Source organism: Carassius gibelio, chromosome B15 (genome assembly GCF_023724105.1).
Source record: "Carassius gibelio isolate Cgi1373 ecotype wild population from Czech Republic chromosome B15, carGib1.2-hapl.c, whole genome shotgun sequence".
Classification (NCBI taxonomy): Eukaryota; Metazoa; Chordata; class Actinopteri; order Cypriniformes; family Cyprinidae; genus Carassius; species Carassius gibelio.
This window is the reverse complement of record NC_068410.1, coordinates 13,324,645-13,347,006: the sequence shown is the minus strand read 5'-3', so window position 1 is coordinate 13,347,006 and position 22,362 is coordinate 13,324,645. Positions and strand designations below refer to the sequence as shown.

The 22,362-nt window shown below is 35.5% G+C and overlaps 1 protein-coding gene across 5 annotated transcripts in view; it reads right to left on the bottom strand.

Moving 5' to 3' along the window:
* The window catches only part of mcamb (melanoma cell adhesion molecule b), a 31,520-nt gene extending 12,185 nt beyond the window's left edge, over nucleotides 1-19,335 (bottom strand). For all 5 annotated transcript variants that reach the window (XR_008157254.1, XM_052577307.1, XM_052577308.1 and 2 more), the window contains exon 1: nucleotides 19,169-19,335. Coding sequence is in view for 4 of the 5 variants with exons in the window: in XM_052577307.1 (XP_052433267.1) it covers nucleotides 19,169-19,226 (58 nt within the window). In the remaining variant the exon portion in view is untranslated. The remainder of the gene's footprint in view (nucleotides 1-19,168) is intronic.
* Between the last annotated feature and the right edge of the window lie 3,027 nt (nucleotides 19,336-22,362).

Sequence of the window (22,362 nt, the reverse complement as noted above, 5' to 3'; positions counted from 1 at the left end):
GTATATGTTGGTTTTAAGAAATTAATAACCTATTCTTATTCGGGATGCAATGAATAATAAGTAAAGGCATTTGCAATGTTAGAAAAGATTTTAGTTTTTTTATATAAATGCTGTACTTTTGAACTTCCTATTCATCAGAGAATTCTGAAAAACAATGTTTCAGTTGAGTTTCCACAAAATGTGAAGCAGCATAACTACTTTTAACACTGATGAATCACAGGAATAAATAACATTTTAAAATAAATTCAAATAGAATTTAAAAAAAAATTTACTGTATTTTTTATCAAATAAATGTTGCCTTGGAGAGTATAAGATATTCTTTAAAAAAAAACATTGTATTTTATATAAAATATTTCAAAATCAGCCTTTCAGCTAAGAATCATTCATGTCGTAATGCAAATCTGTAATCATCTGTAAGCATAACCACACAGAATTGGGCATCATAATGACCAGCATTTCCTTTGATTGAATCTCACAGATTACAGAGATGAAATGAAACGTATAAGAAAAAATAACAGTGAACTCCTATATCTTGCCTATCTAAGACAGACCTGCAGACAAATTAAAGTCTGCCAAGATGCCACAGCAGCAACCATGCAGAACATCATAACAAGCTTCAATTATAGTTAAGAGTCTCAGAAACACTCAGCATGTCACTTTTTTTTTTAAGTATGGACAAGCTTTCAGACAAAAAAGAAAGGCCAAAAAAGGAAGTGAGAGCTAATAATGTGCCCGCAAGTCAATGTTGACAGTTTGGTGTCCCCCCCACGGTCTGGAGAGCAGATAACCATTACACACAGGTTGCTCTGTCATCAGTCTATTCAGTGGGCTACTAAAATAAGCTCTCCTTTCAGAGCACCAGTACTGGACAAAACCTTGACGTCTGAACAATGAAACAGAAGGTTTTGCCAGGGTATAAACCGAAGACTTTAAGCAGGAAGACACAACTCAAGGTTTACACATTTCCCAGTGAAGCTGTGAGACATGTCTATCAGTCCCATATGAACCCAATACTAAGCAGCTGTTCCAGCTTTTTAAGCTCACACAAAGTCGACAACAAAAATAGCACATCCTGTGACTGCTGGAGAAGAAAAATGGAACAACAGAAATCACCCCATGAAATCCTGTATAAACACTTAGCGAAAACTGTCAACAGGAAGTTACAGATGCCGGAACGGTAACACAATTTCACACATGCATTAGCATGCATGCAGATACACTAATACACGACATGGAAGTTGCACACTATTTCGGTATTTTATGAGTTATATTTAATTGTTCAGACTCTATTCCTCTATTTTTACATTCAGATAGTCTTTGCCATCATCTATCACTCAGATTCAAAATCATCTTCAGAAACTCTCCTGAGACCCAGACAAATATGTCTGTACTCTGTAGACTAGAAGACATTACATTTTATTACATTTTTACTTTCATTAAATGCCTATTAAATGCAGACAATAGTACAAAATGCAAAATATAAACATTTTCTTAAAATCCTTCCCAACATTATACCAATATTCCAAGTTTTAGAGAGTTTTGAAAAAAAAAAGCCTGGAACCTAAAAATGTACTGGTACATTGAATTTAAAATTTATATACAAACCCGATTCCAAAACAGTTGGGAGTTGGGACACTGTACAAATTGTGTTTAAAAAAAGAATGGAATAATTTACAAATCTCATAAACATATTTTATTCACAATAGAATATAGATAACATACCAAATGTTGTTGAAATGTCATGCCAAATATTGGCTCATTTTGGATTTCATGAGAGCTACACATACCAGAAAAGTTGGGACAGGTAGCAATTGGAGGCCGGAAAGTTAATGTACATATAAGGAACCAATTTGCTACTTATTTGGTCAATTGGCAACATAATTGGGTATAAAAAGAGCCTCTCAGAGTGGCAGTGTCTCTCAGAAGTCAAGATGGGAGAGGATCACCAATTCCCCCAATGCTGCAGCGAAAAATAGTGGATCAAAGAAGGCAGGTTCTCCTAGAAAAATTGCAAAAAGATTCAGAGAATCTGGAACAATATCTGTGCGTAAGGGTCAAAGCCGGAAAACCATACTGGATGCCCGTGATCTTCAGGCCCTTAGACGGCACTACATCACATAAAGGAATGCTACTGTAATGGAAATCACAACATGGGCTCAGTGATACTTCCAGAAAACATTGTCCGTGAACACAATCCACCATGCCATTCGCTGTTGCCGTCTAAAACTCTATCGGTCAAAAAAGAAGCCAGATCTAAACATGATCTAGGAGCGCAGTTGTTTTCTCTGGGCCAAGCCTCATTTAAAATGGACTGTGGCAAAGTGGAAAACTGTTCTGCGGTCAGACGAATCAAAATTTGAAGTTATTTTTGGAAAACTTTGATGCCGTGTCATCCGGACTAAAGAGGATAAGGACAACCCAAGATGTTATCAGCGATCAGTCCAGAAGCCTGCATCTCTGATGGTATGGGGTTGCATGAGTGCATGTAGCATGGGCAGCTTACACATCTGGAAAGTCACCATCAATGCTGAAAGGTATATCCAAGTTCTAGAACAACATATGCTCCAATCCAGACGTCGTCTCTTTCAGGGAAGACCTTGCATTTTCCAACATGACAATGCCAGACCACATACAGCATTAATTACAACATCATGGCTGCACAGAAGAAGGATCCAGGTACTGAAATGGCCAGCCTGCAGTCCAGATCTTTCACCCATAGAAAACATTTGGCGCATCATAAAGAGGAAGATGAAACAAAGAAGACTTAAGACAGTTGAGCAACTAGAAGCCTGTATTAGACAAGAATGGGACAACGTTCCTATTTCCTAAACTTGAACAACTTGTCTCCTCAGTCCCCAGACGTTTGCAAACTGTTATAAAAAGAAGAGGGGATGCCACACAGTGGTAAACATGGCTTTGTCCCAACTTTTTTGAGATGTGTTGATGCCATGAAATTTAAAATCAACTTATTTTCCCCTTAAAATTATACATTTTCTCAGTTTAAACATTTGATATGTCATCTATGTTGTATTCTGAATAAAATATAGACAATCAAAGACATATCTGTTGATTTCTTGAACGCAACGGCCAACCAGAAAGCGCAGCGTGCCACAGTTTTGAAGTGCAAGTTTTGCATTGGCAATGATAGCATAACAATAATGTTTGGCTTATCAATTTTCTTGATATATAAATGTGACGTATCTTTGTCCAACATATTTCAATGTGACATTGGGATATTTGTACTTGTCTGACCTTTGTGACAATTCAGCTGTCCAGCATGTACATGTCATAATCTGGTCTGAGCCACTCATAATGAGCTCAAGTCTGCAATCTTATAGAAATTTCTATTTTAATAGCCTTTGAGGCCAGCCAAGCACAACTGGGCCTGGAAACAGGATATAAATGGTTGGTTTCTTCCCAAACATTTTAATTTTTATCACAGAAAATCCCCCCAGGCTGGGGGTCTGACTCCATTCTCCAGATTCCATGATCCCTTGTCAGCTCCAGTACAACCATATAGGGGCCTATAAATGGTCATTGTTAATACTGTTAATGGATAATGCACCTGTTTTTCAATTGTCTCCAGTGGATGTATATCATGCTCGCATTATTCTAAGTTGACTTTATTCATAAGCATACAAAAACTCTCACTGCTGCATATTGAAACTGAAGTGCTGGAGTCACTCTATCAATCATCACATGCTTTATTTATAGGACGTTCCACAGAGTTACAGCATAAACAAACGCTGGCGGCCTACAGCAGCTCTGGATAGGCTATAAGCTAATGCTGCACACGTTGTTTTATTAGGGTTGTTTATTTGGCCTTGCAGATTATCTAGTGCTAGTTGAGATTCTGCTGCCAATGGCAATGACTTCTGTTATGGGACAACAGACAGGAGAATGACTGTGCTAATAGAGAATATTTCCTTGTACATTACTTCATGGAGCAAATACAAGCGTTAGCTGGCACGTCCTGCTTTATCACATCTAAGAATAGGTGCCATATCATTCCAGTGTGGTTACATGCAATGGCCCAAAGACACAGACATTCATTACTAAAAATACAGCACTTCAAAGTAGGCTGATGCAATTATAGCAACATATTATACTGATTAGCCGCCACAGGAAAATACTGTGTTCATATTACACATTCAAATCCATTCAAATCCATTTTATTGTTTCCATTTTAGTCATTAATTCCATTTTGATCAAACCTCTGTCTTCATTGAAATAAAATAAATTAATATTTGATTACAATTTAAACAAAAATAGACACATGAAACAAAATATAAAACTGCACAGGTGAGGTTTTTATATGTTTTTATAAATTACCTTTTTAATATGTATAGGAAATCTCTTAATTGAGTGGTTCATTAAAAACATGTTTTAATTAACTGTATTATTATTATTATTACCATCATAATTGAAATGTAATTCATAAAAGTTTTAAACAAAAAATAGATTTTTTTAATAGATTTGTATGAATTATAACATTATTATAAACTGATAAATGTAAAAAAAATAATCTCTTAATTGAGTGATGTTCCTTAAAGGGGTTATACGATGCTTTTTTAAAGATTTTGTGTATTTGGTGAAACAGAATATGTTGACATGCTTTAATGTTCAAAAAACACATTATTTTTCAAATGTTCACTGTACGTGTATTGTAGGTCCTCTATGCCCCGCCTCTCTCAAAAGGGTCATTTTCTACAAAGTCTCTCCTTCCGACAAGCGCAGTCTGCTCTGATTGGCCAACTGACCCAGTGCATTGTGATTGGCCGAACACTGCAATCAAATGTAATGCCCCTTTCCATAATCGCAACCTTCATCTTTCAACATAAATGTAATGCCAGTTAATAAAGTTCTTAGTTTCACCATCAGTTCAAACCTGAAAGAGGAACAGAGTCTCGTGACACACACAGTGATGAAGCTTCTATGTGTTTGCAGTACACAAGCCACAGACAGTTAAGACAACTGACTCCACTGTGTGGCCGTCCATCTCTCTCTCTCTCTCTCTCTCTCTCTCACACACACACAAACCACACACACACGTGCGCACACACACATACACACAGTCAATAGCAAATACTTAAACTAATAACAAAACATACAGCAGCTGATTCAGAAGAGCCAGATTGTCATAGCAAAGTCAGAATTACCTCCTCTCCTAGGTTCATGAAACGATCGTCCATAAAATGCATTGCTGTTCAGTTGTAAGTAATCTTAAAGATTCCTAAATGCATCTTTCGGAAGGCCTACTGAAAGTTTTTAATGAGCTGTTGTTATTGTTGAATTTAATCCATAAAACTTAAATTAATATTTTATTAAAATGTTACAAAAATAAAGGGCATAGTTTTTAAAAATAATTTAGTTCAAAATTAAAACATTTCTTTGAGTGGATATCGATATATAAAATAGTAGAATTTAGTAAAGTTCATTAAAAACAGGTTTTAATTAATCATATTATTATTATTATTATTATTAGTTACATTTATGACCCTAAAGTGTTACTGGTACAAGAATAAAACAATACAATGACAATTTTTGGCCACTTTTGAAAAGTTTGTTGTAAAAAAAGCACATGAGTCCAGCATTCAGGCTACCCAAGAAAAACTGAGCTTATCTCTTGGACAACACTAAAAGCAGTCTTTAAGCCTTTTATAATGTGCACAAATGTCAGGTCTGTCTACGTATATGCACCTTCACCAGGAACAGCAGGTGTGCTATGGGGAAGAGTAGGGCTTGTTATCGCAAGATCTTTACAGCGGTTTTATGGTGGAGTTAAAGTAATGAGCACATAATCACTATTTATAAGCCCAAAAAACTTATAGTGACTAAGCTGGAGCTGATGTGACCTTGCAAAACTGTACTGTCTGTGAGATGGATTGTGTTTTATTATTCCTCTCAAGTGGAGATAATGCATACAAACGCAGCTGTTAAACTCCGTCTCACACTCCCAGAGTTTCACACACACCAGCGACCTACAACATGGCACGTCATCCTGTCGCCCCCCTGCAACAACCTCTGAGATTTAAAAGGGTAAATGGCAGCATCTGACTGAGCTCACAAACACACGCACATAAAAACTCTACAATCATAACAAATGGACTTCATCTCTGGTGTGTATTAGCAATGATCTCTGTGGACTTTTTTTCCCAAGAATCCTCCCACGAACCTCCACTTCCCTTCCGTCCCCTTTTCCCACGTCTCGGACGAATCATGCTTAAATAGCAGCAAAAATAGCTGCTGATTTCTGGGGTATGGGAACAAGCAGCAGGACATTATTTATGCTGCACTGATTGTGATGACTTGCCCTGAGAAGTATGGGATACGCGATGGAGATCTCTCATTGGTTAAGCATATGTAAGCTCTAAAGATAGCCAGTAACCCAACATAACCTTTTTTGGTGCACTAGAAAGTGGCATGATGCTGGGTTCTGGATCACAAGCCTCCCAGTGTGCCAAAGGAGCGGCATTTACTGTGACACACAAGTATGCAGGATATCTCTTAAATACACTACATTCAAAGATAAAAAAAAATTTTGTTAAGTTAAACATCTTTTAATCTCTAGAAATGGAATGTTGTGATGACAGAATACTGGAAGTCTCATATTCTGGAGGCCAGAATTATCTAAACAGAAGATCACAGAAAGAACTGGTCTGACCAGGAGAAAACTCACAGAAGCCTTGAGTTATAAAATACATCTGAATCAGCCTACTTAAAGGGAGAGTTCACCCAAAAAATTGTATTTGATGTTTATCTGCTTACCCCCAGGGCAACCAAGATGTAGGTGATTTTTTTTCTTCAGTAGAACACAAACTGAGATTTTTAACTCAAACTGTTGCAGTCTGTCAGTCTTATAATGTAAGTGAATGAGAATCATGACTTGAAAGTCATAAAACATTCACAAACAAAACAAAATTAAACCCTGTGGCTCGTGACGATATGCTGAGGTGTAAAGACACAAAGCGATCCATCTGTGCAAGCAACTGAACAGTATTTATATAATTTTTTTTACCTCAGATTTTTCACCGCAATATATGAACTGTCCTAAAAGCTTTTGCATCTTCTTCTTGCTTTACGGCGGATTGCAGACTTCTGCATTACTTGTCACCTATCTCTCAAATGGGAATGTCCGAATGGTCCATACAGGCTGAAGAAGAAGACGCGAACGTTCTCAGAACAGTTCAGACATTGCATGAATCAGAGGTAAAAAACGAAATAAATAAATACTGTTCAGTTTCTTGCATTGTTTTGTGTTTTACACACCAGTGTATCATCACGAGCCACAGGGTTTAATTTGATTTTGTTTGTGTATGTTTTATGACTCACAAAGCCCATTCACTTACATTATAAGACTGACAGACTGCAACGGTTTGAGTTAAAAATCTTGGTTTGTGTTCTACTGAAGACACAAAGTCACCTACATCTTGGATGCCCTGGGGGTAAGCAGATAAACATCACATTAAAACTTTTGTGTGAACTATTCCTTTAAAGAAAAATATATATATAATTATCCCATGATTTACTCACCCTCAAGCCATCATAGGTTATAGATGACTTTCTTATTTCAGACAAATACAATCCGACGTATATAAAAAAATGTCCTGGCTCTTCCAAGCTTTATAGTTGCAGTGAATGGTAGTCGAGATATTAAAGCCCAAAAAAGTGCATTCATCCTTTATAAAAAGTACTCCACAACTGCCGTATGTGCGTTCAGCGTTCTCTGAGTGATCTAAATGTCTAGTTTTTCTGAATGTTAAAAAAATATATATATTTTTTTTTTTTTGGTTGTTTGAACATTAGGGAAAACTTTAAAGGAACATTTCATTTTATCATTTTGCAAACATTATGGTTTAGTTACTTCTGAATATTATTTAATCCACATGAAACTTGTATTAATATATATTTTTTTAAGTTAGAGGAACATTCAACAAAAATGTTTCAGGAAACTTTTCAGAAACAATGTAATAATAATGTTTTTGTGCTAACGTTTTGAGAGCGTTATTATAACTGAACAAATGCCTTATTAACATTAAAAGAGTGTTTTAGAGAACCTTGCCAGAACATTAGCCAAAGTTACGGCTAACAAGGAGAAAACAGTGTAAATCTGAGATGTGTGATATAAGAAAAAAATTTAATATCACTTGTGAACAGAATATTTTTATTTGTGTGTCATTTCAAGTGCAGCTGTAATGTTGACATTTCAAAATGTGTGACAATATTGTAGTGTAAATATTTAAAATGCCAGCTATGAAATTAGCCTTCCACGAGTCATCCATTTTATTTTAAAAATGCTGTTAAAACACAACACATAATAATTCAGGATGTGGTGGAAATGACCTTCTTGTTAACGGACAAATTAAATAAACTACTCAGTGTTGAAAGTTTTTCAAGAGAGTTTATTTTCTAAAAGTCCACAGGGCCAAAAGTGCCAATAGTTAAAGAAACACCCATTCTGTATATAAAATTGCTTTGAGAAACATTTTTGTATTTCCTAAGTGTGATCCATTAGACCCACATTTGTCTAAACAAAGAAACCTCAGTTTACTACTGGAGAGTCAAGTTCTGGTGACCCATTGTAATGCAGTAGTCCAGTATCAGAAGAAAAACTATGAGCTCTTGCCAAACTATCCTCAGTAGAAAAGCATTATATCCATAAATTATAAATCATTGGCAGTTTGTCCCGAAAACTCCTTTCACTAGATCTTTACCAACCTCTTAAAAAGAAGATAATCAGAGGGTTCATTACATCACTCTCTGAATCAGACACTGATTACATTTCAAGTCTTTCACATATACATGCCAAGATAAATCTCAAGCAGTTAATTGGTTCAAACAGCACATTCCTGTTCCCTCAAGACTGTTGTGTCTGCCTGGGAAGGAGACATTCACACAGGCCGTAAAAGGCTTCGTAGATGTTTGTGATCAGCAGAGATGGGTGTTTCAGGAAACCCCATAAATTATTTAGCTGCATAAATAAAGGAGGAGAAGAAGCTGCCTTTCCTTGTCAACATCAGCTCCCTGAGGATCCCTGTTCACTAGCTAAAAGCTGAAGGGCTTCAAAGCATGAGCCAGTGGCTGTTTACAACCTGCTTCACTTCATGGATGCAAGTGGATCCCTGCAAGCCTGTAAAAGGTTCCCGGGGGCTACATTAAGAAGGAAGGAAGTCCAAAATCGAAAACAGACATGAATGTAGTTTTTGAACTGAAGATCAGGAGTTTTTTTTATTTTATTTTTTGCTTAAAAAGTACAAACTGATTCACGGAAGTTTGCATGTTTGCAATGCATTTATTATTTGAATGGGGAAAAAGTATTTCTTAAAGTTAATGTAACTATTAAAATCTGTCTCTGAGCTACTTAAACCAGTAAACTCAAGTTTAAAGCACTGCCACAAAGACATTTCACATGCTCTAACAAATTGGCCAGAAACATGAGCAGGGGCAGAGACCACACAATGGCCCAAGTGGCATTTGCCCACCCAGAAAGACAGCTGATGGAATAATCTAGCAGTTTAGAAATAAAAAGAAACTGCATTTTGTCGCACAGAAAATAATCATAGCTCAGATGCAAGCATAATATCATTAGCTCAGTTTTTAACAGCCATTACTCCAGTCTTCAGTGTCACATGATCCATCAAAAATCCTTCTGAATTCAGAAAGCACGTTAATGGTTTAAGGTCTACAGCAAAAAGGTGAGAAGGTGCTAGTGCTTGAGGATTTGATATGTCGTGTAAAGAACCATCTAGAGGGATTTGAGTGGTATGTAACACTGGGGAAGACTTAACACTTAAGGCAAAATTCCAGAACGAAGAACCAGGGACACACAAGACTCTAGTTGGGGGAGCAGGGAAACAGTGAGGGGAGTCTCTGAGGAATGCCTGGCATCTTTGGCCATATGATGGCTGGGATAAGATGACCATTACGGAGCACCCTCTGTCCCACAGGCCAGACGCTCCACAGTTCCTGCTCTGTCATCAGGCACTAACCCCACAAGTGTCCATTCCACTTGCAAGTGGGAAAGGAGGCACCATTCTACAGAGATTAGGCACGCCTGCACCAGATGAGGATATCTGAAGGCTTCACAATGCCAAAACTATGAGAACATGGAGGGGTCTTTGTAAAAGAGTTTACAAGGTTGAGAGCCTCATAAATTACACTATTGTATCCGAAGAACCCATTAAATGATTTGATAAATGCAGTTTTCTATTCAGTGTTGACGCATTTGCTATATGAAACATCAAATTTCCACATATCGAGTGGTTTGTCCATTTTAAAAAAGTATAGAATTTAGTTATAAACATGACTGGCAATGTGCTAATACTAGTCAATGGCTGCTATTAGGGTCAGGGACATTTAATTAGACAAAAATCTTGTAGTACAGGATGAGTCATCATTTTGGTCCATTTTCAGAGAAGAGGAATGCTTTAAATTGTATTGCTCAAAAATCATTTTCAATCAACTTTAAGAAGTGTGCTAGACTTAAGCGACCACATCTGTAAAAGGCAAAAAACAGCAGGATTTCTCATTTCTCAACAGCAAGCCACAGCATATAAATGAACATTTCTGACTTATATTTGGCCTGCTATCAGAGACAGACATGGATCTGTTTCGAACTCAGATCACATGGCTAAGCTCTTTAGCATTAAGAAGGTGTTTGAGCCTGAAATGCTCCTTAGCTGTCTGCTTTTAAACCACTGCCATCTCCATTTTTTACTAATATGTTTATCCGTCTTGTGTCTAATCAAATAAAAACTTATTTCAAAAGAATTTCTGCCTTTCATTAAGAAGATGTCAGAGCTGCTGTGGCCATTAAAGCTGAAGTTTGTAACTTTTAAATGTTAAAACACTTTCTCCTACCCAGTTTAATGTGAGGCACAACTATAAGTAAGCCATTCACTGGCTGATTTCCCAGAAGAGAGTAAACACTGTGGCTTTAAACCATTCCTCTGTTTGAGCGATCTGACAGCAGTCAACTTCAGGCTCAAGTAATGGTGTGAGTTGGTTCTTAGATTAAGAAACTGTTTATGAACAGTGTCACATGGACATAACATGGTGCATTATTTCAATAAAAAATAATGGTTTTCTCTAATAATCAAGACTCAATTAATCTATCTATTTGAGATTTATAAAAAAAAAAAAAAAACATTTTCTCACCCATTTGTCAAAATGCTAAATGCATGAGAAAATAATATTTCAACAAAATCCAATACATATAAATCAGCAGCTAGACACTTAATCTTGAGGTCATGACTACAAATGAGCCACAAAAAAAAGTGCATAACAAGACGGATGAAAACATAAAAGAACAGTATGGTTTCTAGAATAGTCCTCAGAGAGCCCATTTTAGCACGTCACACATCATTTGTAGAGATGAAAAGCCAATTCCGAAATGCTTTGCAACGTTATAATTGTGGATTAGAAACATTTTTCAATTCCACACTGACAAGTACTGATAAAAAACTTCCTCCATCCATTCATCTTTCAAACCGCTTGTGCTATGTAGCTCTAGCTGAAATTTTCAGCAGAATCAAAAATTATCATTTTATCCAATGTGAATCTTTTTTTTTTTTACTCTAATATCTACTGTTATTTTAGCAACATTATAATGTCTAACTATGGAAACTAAAAGTAGTGTCTCTCACACAGTTATGTCTCTGTAAGACTTTCCAATTTGATCACTTGTTGGGTTCCTCACAAGGCAGCTCTCTAGGTTTCAATTCCCGGTTTTCATTGCCATGTGATTATTTAAATATCCAGTTGTGTGTGTTTCACATTTCAAGGGCTATTGTAAGACACTACCCCCATTCAGAGGACAATCACCCTCTGGCCTTACCATCCATAACTCATAATTTCCATCCCAATCTCCTGCACAAGATGATCCAGAGCTTTGTTTTAAGAGCACATAAATGCTAAATAGTTTAAGAAAACCACAAAAATGAGGCCGATCACAATGCCAGTTTACTTAACTGCCACCATGCAGCCTTCATATTGAGCATTAAACCAAGGCTGTTAAAACCTGGCTCCAAGCTTACAGTGATTCTCAGACAGCAAGTTCAACAGAACATGATTTACCAACATAAAAATAGTTTGGGTTCAGGATTTGTATGCTGACAAACCGATGTTCTGCAAAACTGCACCACGGTTCTGTTTAAAATCATTCGGCCGTGCCCAGAAAATATTTGGATTTCTAAAGTATACATTTAAAAATATTACTTGCCAACAAAATAATCTGAATGACTTCCAAACAAACTTAAGACTGATGTACAACAATGACGTATCATGCCCTGCAGAACTACGCCCCCCACAAGTGTCAAACCACCGACCTAAGTAGCGTGCATTATTTGATTTCATCCCACATCTGCAAACATTATATTGATGTAACATGGACCATTAATTCAACTCACTGCAGACACATGAATTGACACACTAATTTTCCTCACAGCACATAAATTTCAGTCTTTTTATACTTATATACAACATTATAATCGTACATATTGCTGCACATTTAGATGTACTTAAGCGGAAAGCTGTAGTTTGATTTGCATGATTTGTTCTTATTGAGTTAAAGTAGCCAGGGGTTGCAGCATGTTAGAAGCAGTTAGACTGTGGCACATGGCCAGAGCTGAGCAGAGTGCAGTTCCTCTGAGGCCTCGATGCAGCCTCCAGACCTCCAGAACAAGAGCCACATTCAGGCCTTCTGAGCTCCCAGCGGGCAGGCAAATGATTTTCGGGCCCAAATGACTTTTGTAAATTTAATATTTCTGTTTTCAGACCACAATAATGTTTCCTCTAACCATTATGCATCTCAAGTCCCCAAAGTAAAGCAAAAGTTCTGGAGGACGAATTAAACTGGGAATCTTTTTTGGACTGAATCCGAAGAAGAAGTTATCTTAACATCCTTTATTGTCATTTGACCCATATGATTTTTTCTTCTGATGGACACCAAGGAGAATGTCCAATCTGCTCAGAAGGCTTGTAGAACACTAGTGCAATATAGAGTCATAACATGATTTAATGGTGCTTTTTGCTTTTTTGCACACAAATAGTATTATTGTAGCTTCATAAAATTAAGTCTGAACCACTGATGTCACGTGGATTATTTTAGCAGTGTCCTTACTACCTTACTGGGCCTTGAACATATAGTATTTGCATTGCTGTTTATGCAGGGTCAGAAAGCTCTTGGAGTTCATAAAAAATATTGTCATTTTTGTTCTGAAGAGAAACAAAGGTCATACAGGAACAACATGAGAGTGAGTAATTAATGATCGAATTTTCATTTTTGGGTGAACTGTCCCTTTAAGAAAGGTTTGCGATGGAACTAGTTGCTTCTTAAACCTTATACCTTTAAAATTGTCTTAAACTGATTTGAAATGCTTTTGTTCTCAAAGTAATTGTTGAAAGACGGTTAGTGTCTTCAGATTCAGAGGCGAAAAATGACAGAATGTCTTCAGTCAGTTAGAATGTGTTGAACAAAGACTGAGACAATTTACTCTCTTTATATTCATTATTTGTCCATCTAAAATATTCCATAGAATTTCAAATGATGAATATTTACAACAAAACAAACAAGAATGCATTTATATAATGTATTCACATGTATACTGTACTATACATTACTGTTTCAAAGTCTGGGTTCAGTAAGATTTTTTTTTTTCAATTCATATTTTTATTCAGCAAGGATGCATTAAATTGAGCAAATATTTAAATAAATACAATGATATTTTACTGTTATTCTGAACTTTCCACACATCAAAGAATCCTGAAAAGTATCATGGTTTCCACAATAATAGTAAGCAGTACAACTCTTTTCAACATTGATAAAATGTAATGACAGCTAAAAAGTATGCTTTACAATCACAGGTATACATTATACTTAAAAACAAATTTAAATGTAAACTGTAATAATATTTCAGAATATTTCAGTATTTACTGTATTTTTAATCAAATAAATGCTGCCTTGGTAAGCATAATACACTTCATTCAAAAACTGTAAAACAAACAAATAAATAAATATATTTACAGTTATATAGGCTACAAGTAAATTCTTAAAACTATTAAAAAAGAGCTGACAATTATACAGTGGGACATTACATTGCTACTTCTGAAGAATAATACTCCACTAATGAGAGCTATTTTCTAATAAACAGTAAAGAAAACTGTTCTATAATCCATTCATCAAAGTAGACAGTGATCGACGATCTCTATTACAGGCTTAACCTCTACTGGTTATGTGATCCAGAGCTATGTATAATGAGCGTGACCATTCATAGTGATTATCAACCACATTCCTGAAAGTTGACTGTACTAAACAAATAGTATGTGCTGGTCATAAAAGGTAATATCACAGCCACTCACAGGCGGCCTCTGTGTTTGAGCAATCACAATGAATCATATGGCTCATTGCTGTGACCCAGCAGGAGAGCTGGTGTTGTGGGGGTGGGCAGGACTCGCTGTCTGAAACCTGAACTTGAGCAAGTTCTGTGATTGTTTGAATGCCAGGTGTGGGCAGCTGTTTGCTGGGACCCACGTACAGGAAAGTGAAAGCAGTGTCTAGAGCTCTGTCGTCTGGTTTGGTGACATTAAACAGCTTTAGCTGCACTGCAAACAAATCTCTTAATCAGTATTTTGTTCTTGTTTTTGAGTAAACATCCTTAAAACAAGCTCAAATTTGAGAGATAAACTGCCTAAATATTAAGACTTGTTGTACAGAAAATATCTTGAAGTTTTTTTTTTTTTTCTTAGCCCATTGGCAAATGCTTTTTTTTTCCGTCTTCTTCTAGTTCTAGTTATTTTAACTGATTTTTGGAAACAGACATACTGATTAAAGAATATCAGCATTTTTTATTTTATTTGTATTATTATATTTATACATCCTGACTAACTGCTAATGATAAAATGTAATTCTGGAAAATCCTTCACACACAGTTTATATGATAATATCTAAAAACCCAATGAAATCTGACTTCCTTGATCATCGTGTCATTACCATTTGCTTAAATCTTTAAAGTGTACAATGCAATTTTAATTTAATGTTTTCACAAGCTATTAGTTCTACACATACGCCTAATTTCAAATTCAAAACCCTTGCAGTGCTTGAAATATTTAAAAATGTGCCGTATCTGATGGAGTAATAGGAATAGGAAAAATACATACACTATTTTTTTTTTAAATGACTAAGCTGCAAGGAATCAAACGTTAATAAATCCAGCTGCAAAGGAATTGTGGAGCCTATTATCTCACTGGTCACTTACAGAGTTCAATACTATCTACCATTATTAGGAAAGAGTTTAAAGTCTTATCATTATCTTGATCTGTCCTCTCTCTCTCTCATATGCACTCACTCCCTCTGAAGCAGTTTTATGCTCTTTCTGGGAAATGAAAGTATTACATTAATAGTCAACACTTTGGGAGCTGATAAGCACCATGCCTTTACAAAAGGCATTTTGAGATTGAGATTGAAAAGCTATGGCAAAGTTTATAAAGTCTGCTTATTTACTGTATTTAGATAAATCAATGCTCTTGACAGAAGTACAAAGTACAACATTATATACAGTAGGCCTATGATATAGGCCATTAATGTCACCAAAAATAAATACTATTTTTAAACAGATTTCTAGAATTCTATACCTGGCTGCCATTGGTGAGACAAAGAGAGGGAATTCAACCTATAAACGGTTTACTTGTAGCTATTATAGATATTTTAGCATTAAAATAACACTGAAAATAAATTACATCTGCTCATCAAAAACAAAATAATTTCAAAATAATGAGAAAGAAACTTGTCAATACAATAAAGAGTTTTCCTCAAAGCATGCCTAACTTCAGTTTATAGCAATAGTTTAACAAGAGTGCAGGGCTTTTTCCACTAGAAGAGATCTGGATTCTGTCAGCCTAATCTCAACAATACTGCATTACCCAGACACATATTTATAAAACACTGATAGACACAGAATATCATCCGCAGGAGCAGGTTTCTTCTTCTGTTATAGGGACAGATATTTAGAGGACTGATATGGACAGAACAGAAAAGCAATGCATATGGCAGGTATTATAAGCATGCAGATTATTCCTGGAAACAGAGTGGCCACATTGGAGAAGTTCTAGGTCTGAGAAGAGACAGAGAGCAGTATGAAGGGGAAATGACTCTCAGTCATGCACAGTGATTGAACACTAATGGATGGTCAGCTGCTATCCATCACTCAAATAAATCAGGTCTCAGACCCAGAATGCCTTTCAGAAACAACAAAAACTGCAGACTCACTGTACTGTAGCACACTGAATGCAAGGCATGCAACATTTATCGCTCATGACATGTGTTTCAGCCTCCCAGAATGATTCTCTCTGATTGGTTCTTGCACAAGGTTTGACTGTATACTCATTCTGAAAAGGGAAAGTGACTTTAAGCCAGGAATCCAAGCACAAAAAGCTCAGACAGAGGGTGCAGTCATATCTGAAGTGTTCATTCCTACGCCACAGTTTACTTTTCAGCTTCACAAATAAAGACTTCTCCAAAAAATCGGTTTGGAACAAACCTATATATAAGTTGTAAATCATTATCGCAGCACATTATTAGTACCCAGGCAAGGCTATCATGACGTCGATGTGGACTGAATTTCATGGTTAATAACCAAAATTTATAAATATTTGGACAAAACATTGATTGCAGCTAAAATTATTATAAAATTATTATAATAAAAAGTAGATGTACAAGACAGCTGACAAGGAGAACACTGCACCAATATTACAGTAATATTAATTCTCATATCCTCATTTTCTCTATAATAAATAAGAGAGATGCAAGATGGCACCAGCTGGTTTGAATGAGAAAAGAAATGCAAATTATACAAGAGATATGAAAGTAATGCCAGTTTCAGTTATAAGTGGATAACTTTGCCATGGCTCAAGATGAAGAACGCGACGAGCCAATCAGAATCAAGTTATTTTTGAACTTTTATCAAAAAAACCTTAAAAATGTTTCACAGTTTTTCAAAATAGACCAACTGTTTTAATAAATAAAAAGAAATGTTTTGCGTTCTTAGTGCAGATTCTGTTTCCCGATTTCATATTTTATATCAAATCTTCTTCCAAAGTAGTGCAACACAAGTCTCATGTCGAATAGTACTTTTACCACCAGCATAAATAAATGCATAAGTTTCAATCTCAAGAGATTTAACAAAGGAAACAACAATATGTTCAGACATAGTATAACTAATCTCTTTAGAAATGTGACTGTGGGGAAGCAGAACAATATTGCTAAAAAAAAAAACACTCATAAAGGCTACATTAATAAAACTAAATCTGAATATCTATTCTATTTTATCTCATGCATCATCTTTTTTGCTAAAAGATGCAATTAAACAATTTGTGGTAAGTAACTCAAAAATGTCCCTAACTACAGGCTAGAGCTGTGCACTTAGAATAACTAGGGACAATTCTGGATAACGTTACACAAATAAAAATCAAATTCACCAAAACAGACCAAATCCATTTATATTAGACAACTGATCTATATTGGACCATTTTTTTTATATTTAAAAAAATTATGTAAGCTGTTACGAATGTCCTGAACTGAAAAAAAAAAGTGTTGTAGAGCATTGCAGAGTCTATTTTTGGCATTTGGTAAAGGTCTCTGGACACTAAAACCCAAAGTTCTGTAAGCGGTAAAGTAAAGTAAATATATGATTAGAGACAGGCAGAAGGATGTCTGAGCTACTACAGATTATAGGTCAGAACTCAAGAGGTGTGCAGGAAAGGAGATGTAAAAAGCAGGGGGCTAAAACAGGAGGTCAGTACAATAAACAAAAGCATGAATGGTGGTCAACGGAAGAGGGAATAATTACGCAAAAAAAAAAAAAGGAAATATTAAGAAACAGTGAGGAAGTTGAGCACAGATGTGGAGATTAAAGGGTGAATGGAAACAATGTCTGACTATGAACTCACACATCAGTTAACAGATGCTTCAGAACAAAGAAAATACCATGCAGTTCCTTCCTTGTCATTCCTCATCTCTTATTATACAATAATGTGCTAAAGTAGTAGGCCACCCCATCTTATATTCAAAATGATTACAAAATACGTCTTCCCAAGCTATGATCCAGTGCTTCATTACAAATGAGATCATCTTGCAGTAAACAGTTTTAAAAACACTACTGTTATCTATCCACAGTCCCGTGGTCTGTGAAGAGAAAGATATAAACCTGCTACTGTGTCCCCGACACTCCTTTCAGTGTTCTGACGGAAGCTCCTCCAGTCATGAAAAATCTCCTGACAATGAACATAAGCACACAGCAGGCTCCTACGCTTATTTATAATGCTACAATAAGGTTGTTTTACCCACACTGACAAACATTTGACGTTGAAACAATTTTTTGCTCATAAATTGCTAGTACATTTTACAAATAATTACAAATTATTAGCAAGCAACACATTCAATGAAACATGAAGACTTCAAGCAGAAAAACTGAAATAGCATTCTGTTGTCAAACGCACTCCAAAAAACTTTATTTACAACTTCAAAAGATATATTTACATTATATATAACACTTCGTGTGTCTTTGTCTACTAAAATAAAGAATATAAAAATATATGTAATTATGAAATGCATAAATTATGAAAGTGTTAAAATGTTCATAAAAATTTAAATTGGAAATAGTTTATTAATAATTATTATACATTTAGAAATTAATAAATAAATTAAATAATGTGGCTTTTAAAGATAATTAAATTAAAGGTCATTTAACTTTTTTGGACCATTTAAATAGCTATAATTACTAATGGAAAAAAATCTAGATAAAACCCTGCATAGCCTATTCTCTAAAGAATACTTAGAAATATCTGAAAGCTCAATTCTTTTCACTTTCTTTTAATGTCATTCTGCATGTGGGGTGTGAATTTGCTTTAAAAAAAAACATTTAGGTTAATTACAATCATGCTAAGTAAGTATTTGAAGAGTTGAGCTTGTTTCACCCCGCATGTAGCATCTAATGTGCTCAGCCTTTATAATGAAAATGCATTACATATACAATGTTTTCGTTAACTTCTTATCAATGCAAACTTCTTTTGCACTAGAATGAATGGCACAGCTTACATCACACTATTCCTGACATAAACTTTCGTGTTGACTAGTTACATGATTATGTCATGCTCAGGTGAAACTTTGACTTACTTTTGCACGTGAGGACGCTCAGTCCCGCGATCAAGAGCGCTATATAACGGAGGGTCATGTCTCCCTGATCCGAGAATTGATGCGAGGAGAGTGCGAGCGCCTGTGAGCTGAAGTCTCCTGCAGATCATCAGAGGGCAGATGTTTGCACTGAGCGCGCCTGAAGTGCGGAGAGAGAGGGCGGGACTTCGTGAGCTGCGCCCACACGGTCTGCAACACCAATCCACATGAAACGCGGTATTTAGCTTTAATAATTTCGAACATTTTTAAAGCGAACATTTTATCATATAAGTATTACACAGGTGTTTTGATGGAAACTATGTAAGTTGTAAAAGTTTGTAAAAGCTTAAGACATTTCTGCACAAATTCCACATCACACTACTTCAGTTCAGAGATGTTGTCAGGCTTCCCTGCACACACTTCTTCGTTCAAGTTCTTCTTCAACATTTCTGTTGGGTTAAGGTCGGGACTTTGATTTTGCTATTTTAAAACAATAAAATAAAATAAAAAATCGTGTGTGTTTATGGTTGAATTACTGCTGTTGGACTTTTTGTTGTGCCTCAGTTTCAGGACTGACAACCTTGACTTTCTCCTGTAGCTATATATATATATACAGGGGGTCAGACAGGGGGTAATAGTGAAACTGAGTAACAGGGGCCCTTGGTGAGGGGGGGGGGGGGGGGGGCATAATGATAAACTGATTATTATTATTAATGTGATTGATGAAGTCTTGTGTTGTGAGATGCCCGCCCCCTTGGTTTTGTGAATTGGGCCCAAAATTTGGTGCTACTCCCCTGTTGAAAAAATATTTACAAATATTAGAGTTTTTTATTATTATTATTATTTATTAACATTGGCCAATATTGGATATTACTTGATTTAATATTTTATGCACATGCTTATTTTACCTATTTCCATATTTAGATGGCCTAACCCTTAAGATAATAATAAAAAAATTATATTGATAATTTAATAACACTGTCCAATTTAATGTTTAACAAATCTCAAAATGAATATACATTTTTTGTACTTTATATTGTAATGCTGTGATGCCTAAATTTACTTGTAGAATTTACGTAATTTTATTTTTAATTTATGTAAAAACATATAGAATATTGATATGAATATTTGTAATATTCATATTAAGATTTTATTCCATGTTAAACTGTACATTAATATTTATCTCATATTTGGTCATAACATTAAATTACTGGCTTATCGACAATGATAACAACCAGCCAGAAATTCTCATTTATACCAAAAGGTTCTATTTTTTAATTCATTGGTCCCACAAAATATTCTTCCAACTTTTCTGGCTCATCCAAATGGCAAACTTTGGAATTGGTCATGATTTTCTTGTTTAGCATTGGCTTCCTCCATGTTATTCTGTCGTTCTTTTTTCAGTTATTCTGATGGTAGATTCATGGACACTAACCTATAGCCAATGCAAGAGAGGCATGTAGATCCTTAGATGTTTCCCTGTTTCTTTGTGTCCTCATAGAATATTCCACAAAAAGTAATATATTTTTTCAGAAGGGCAGACTCCATTTACTTCTGAACTGATTACCCTGGAAGTACATATATTAACAAAGATAACATGTTTGCAGTAATACAGAGAAAGTGTAGGGGTTCACAAACTTACTAGTATCAGTGTACATTATACAATGGCTGAGACAAGTGGGATGTCATGTCTACTGAAGTATATGACTTGTATTTTCTGACATGCAGTCTAAGCGCGTGAACAATAGCTTGACCTGATATTTTCTCCAGCAGCAGAGCCTGACGTCTTAATCAGTGCTTTCTATATTTATCAACAGTCATTATAAATTTTATTGTTCTTGATAATGAGGCTTTCAGTTGGCCTTTTAAATACTTTCTAAATTGACATTATTTGAACTGTCTACCATTAGTGGATGAAAAACAGATTCGAAGAGCCTGTAATCTGATCATGCATCCGATGATCTACTGCTGAGAACTTATTACAAGACAAACCAAGGAATATGTATTTGAAAATAGGCTGAAAGATTTCCTGTGAGACTAAAGTCGAGAATCAATTTGACGTGGTTTACTCCCTCACATGACCCACCAAGTCAAATCCCTTTTGAGATGCTCATTTTTAGTTTCAGAGCTCAGAATGAAGTGAAGGCAGTATTTGGTCAGAGTAATAGCTTGCTGGCTGTAGTTTGTGAGTATGGTGTTGACAGCTGTGCTCTGGATAGCTAAGGTAATGTTTGCACACCTGGAGGAGAGTGTGGTGATACTCCAATGACAAAAAATATATATATGTATATTTGTCACATTTTATGTAACTTTATATATCAAAGTAAAATTGTGTATAATATCTATTTAAAGAACAGTTTTACTAATTAGTTTGGATTCAATTATATTCCTCAAATGCATTCTTCATTCCATAGTATATAAACTAGAATAAAATAGGTCCACTTTAAAAATGTATCAATGAAGCTGCATCAGATAACACAGTATCAAACTAAAGGCTTTATTTCAAGAAAGCAAAAATAAAGTTTTTCAAATAACAATTTACAAAAATAATTTAACTAGAGTTTAAATAGAGTTAAATAGGAAGAAGTATTATGGATGGACTTGTATTTTGTCCAGAAGCAACAAAGGCGATGTAAGACGACCAAATGATGTATTTATTTATTTTAAAACACAGCTTTTTGCAACTGATTGATATAAGTTTTTGTTTTGGATTTTTGTGTTTTTATCAGCTGTTTGGACACTCAGTTTGACGGCACTCTTTTATTGCAGAGGATCCACTGTTGAGCAAGTGAGGCAATGCTAAAATACTCCAAATCTGTTAGAATGAAGAAACAAACTCATCTAGATTTTTGAGTGAACTACTCCTTTAAGTGTGGCTAAAGTCCCATTCTGGGTTTAGAGTGTGAGTCCCATGCTCCCATTTTATAAACATAGCATCAATTGGGTTTAAACATACTGAAATAAATACCTGTGTAATTCACAAAAATTAAGAATTTTGAAAGCACTATAATAAATTATGCTGTAAAATGCCATATAAGCATGTTTACAAAGAAGATGAATACAAAATTTAGACAAGCATATATGTTGCATGCATGTCTTGCTTTTCAGTCCATTAATGGCTGGAACATGTTAGACACGCTCTGCCTACCACAACATGTTCTGCAATTAGCACCATTCTACCGCCATGTCTAGGAGAA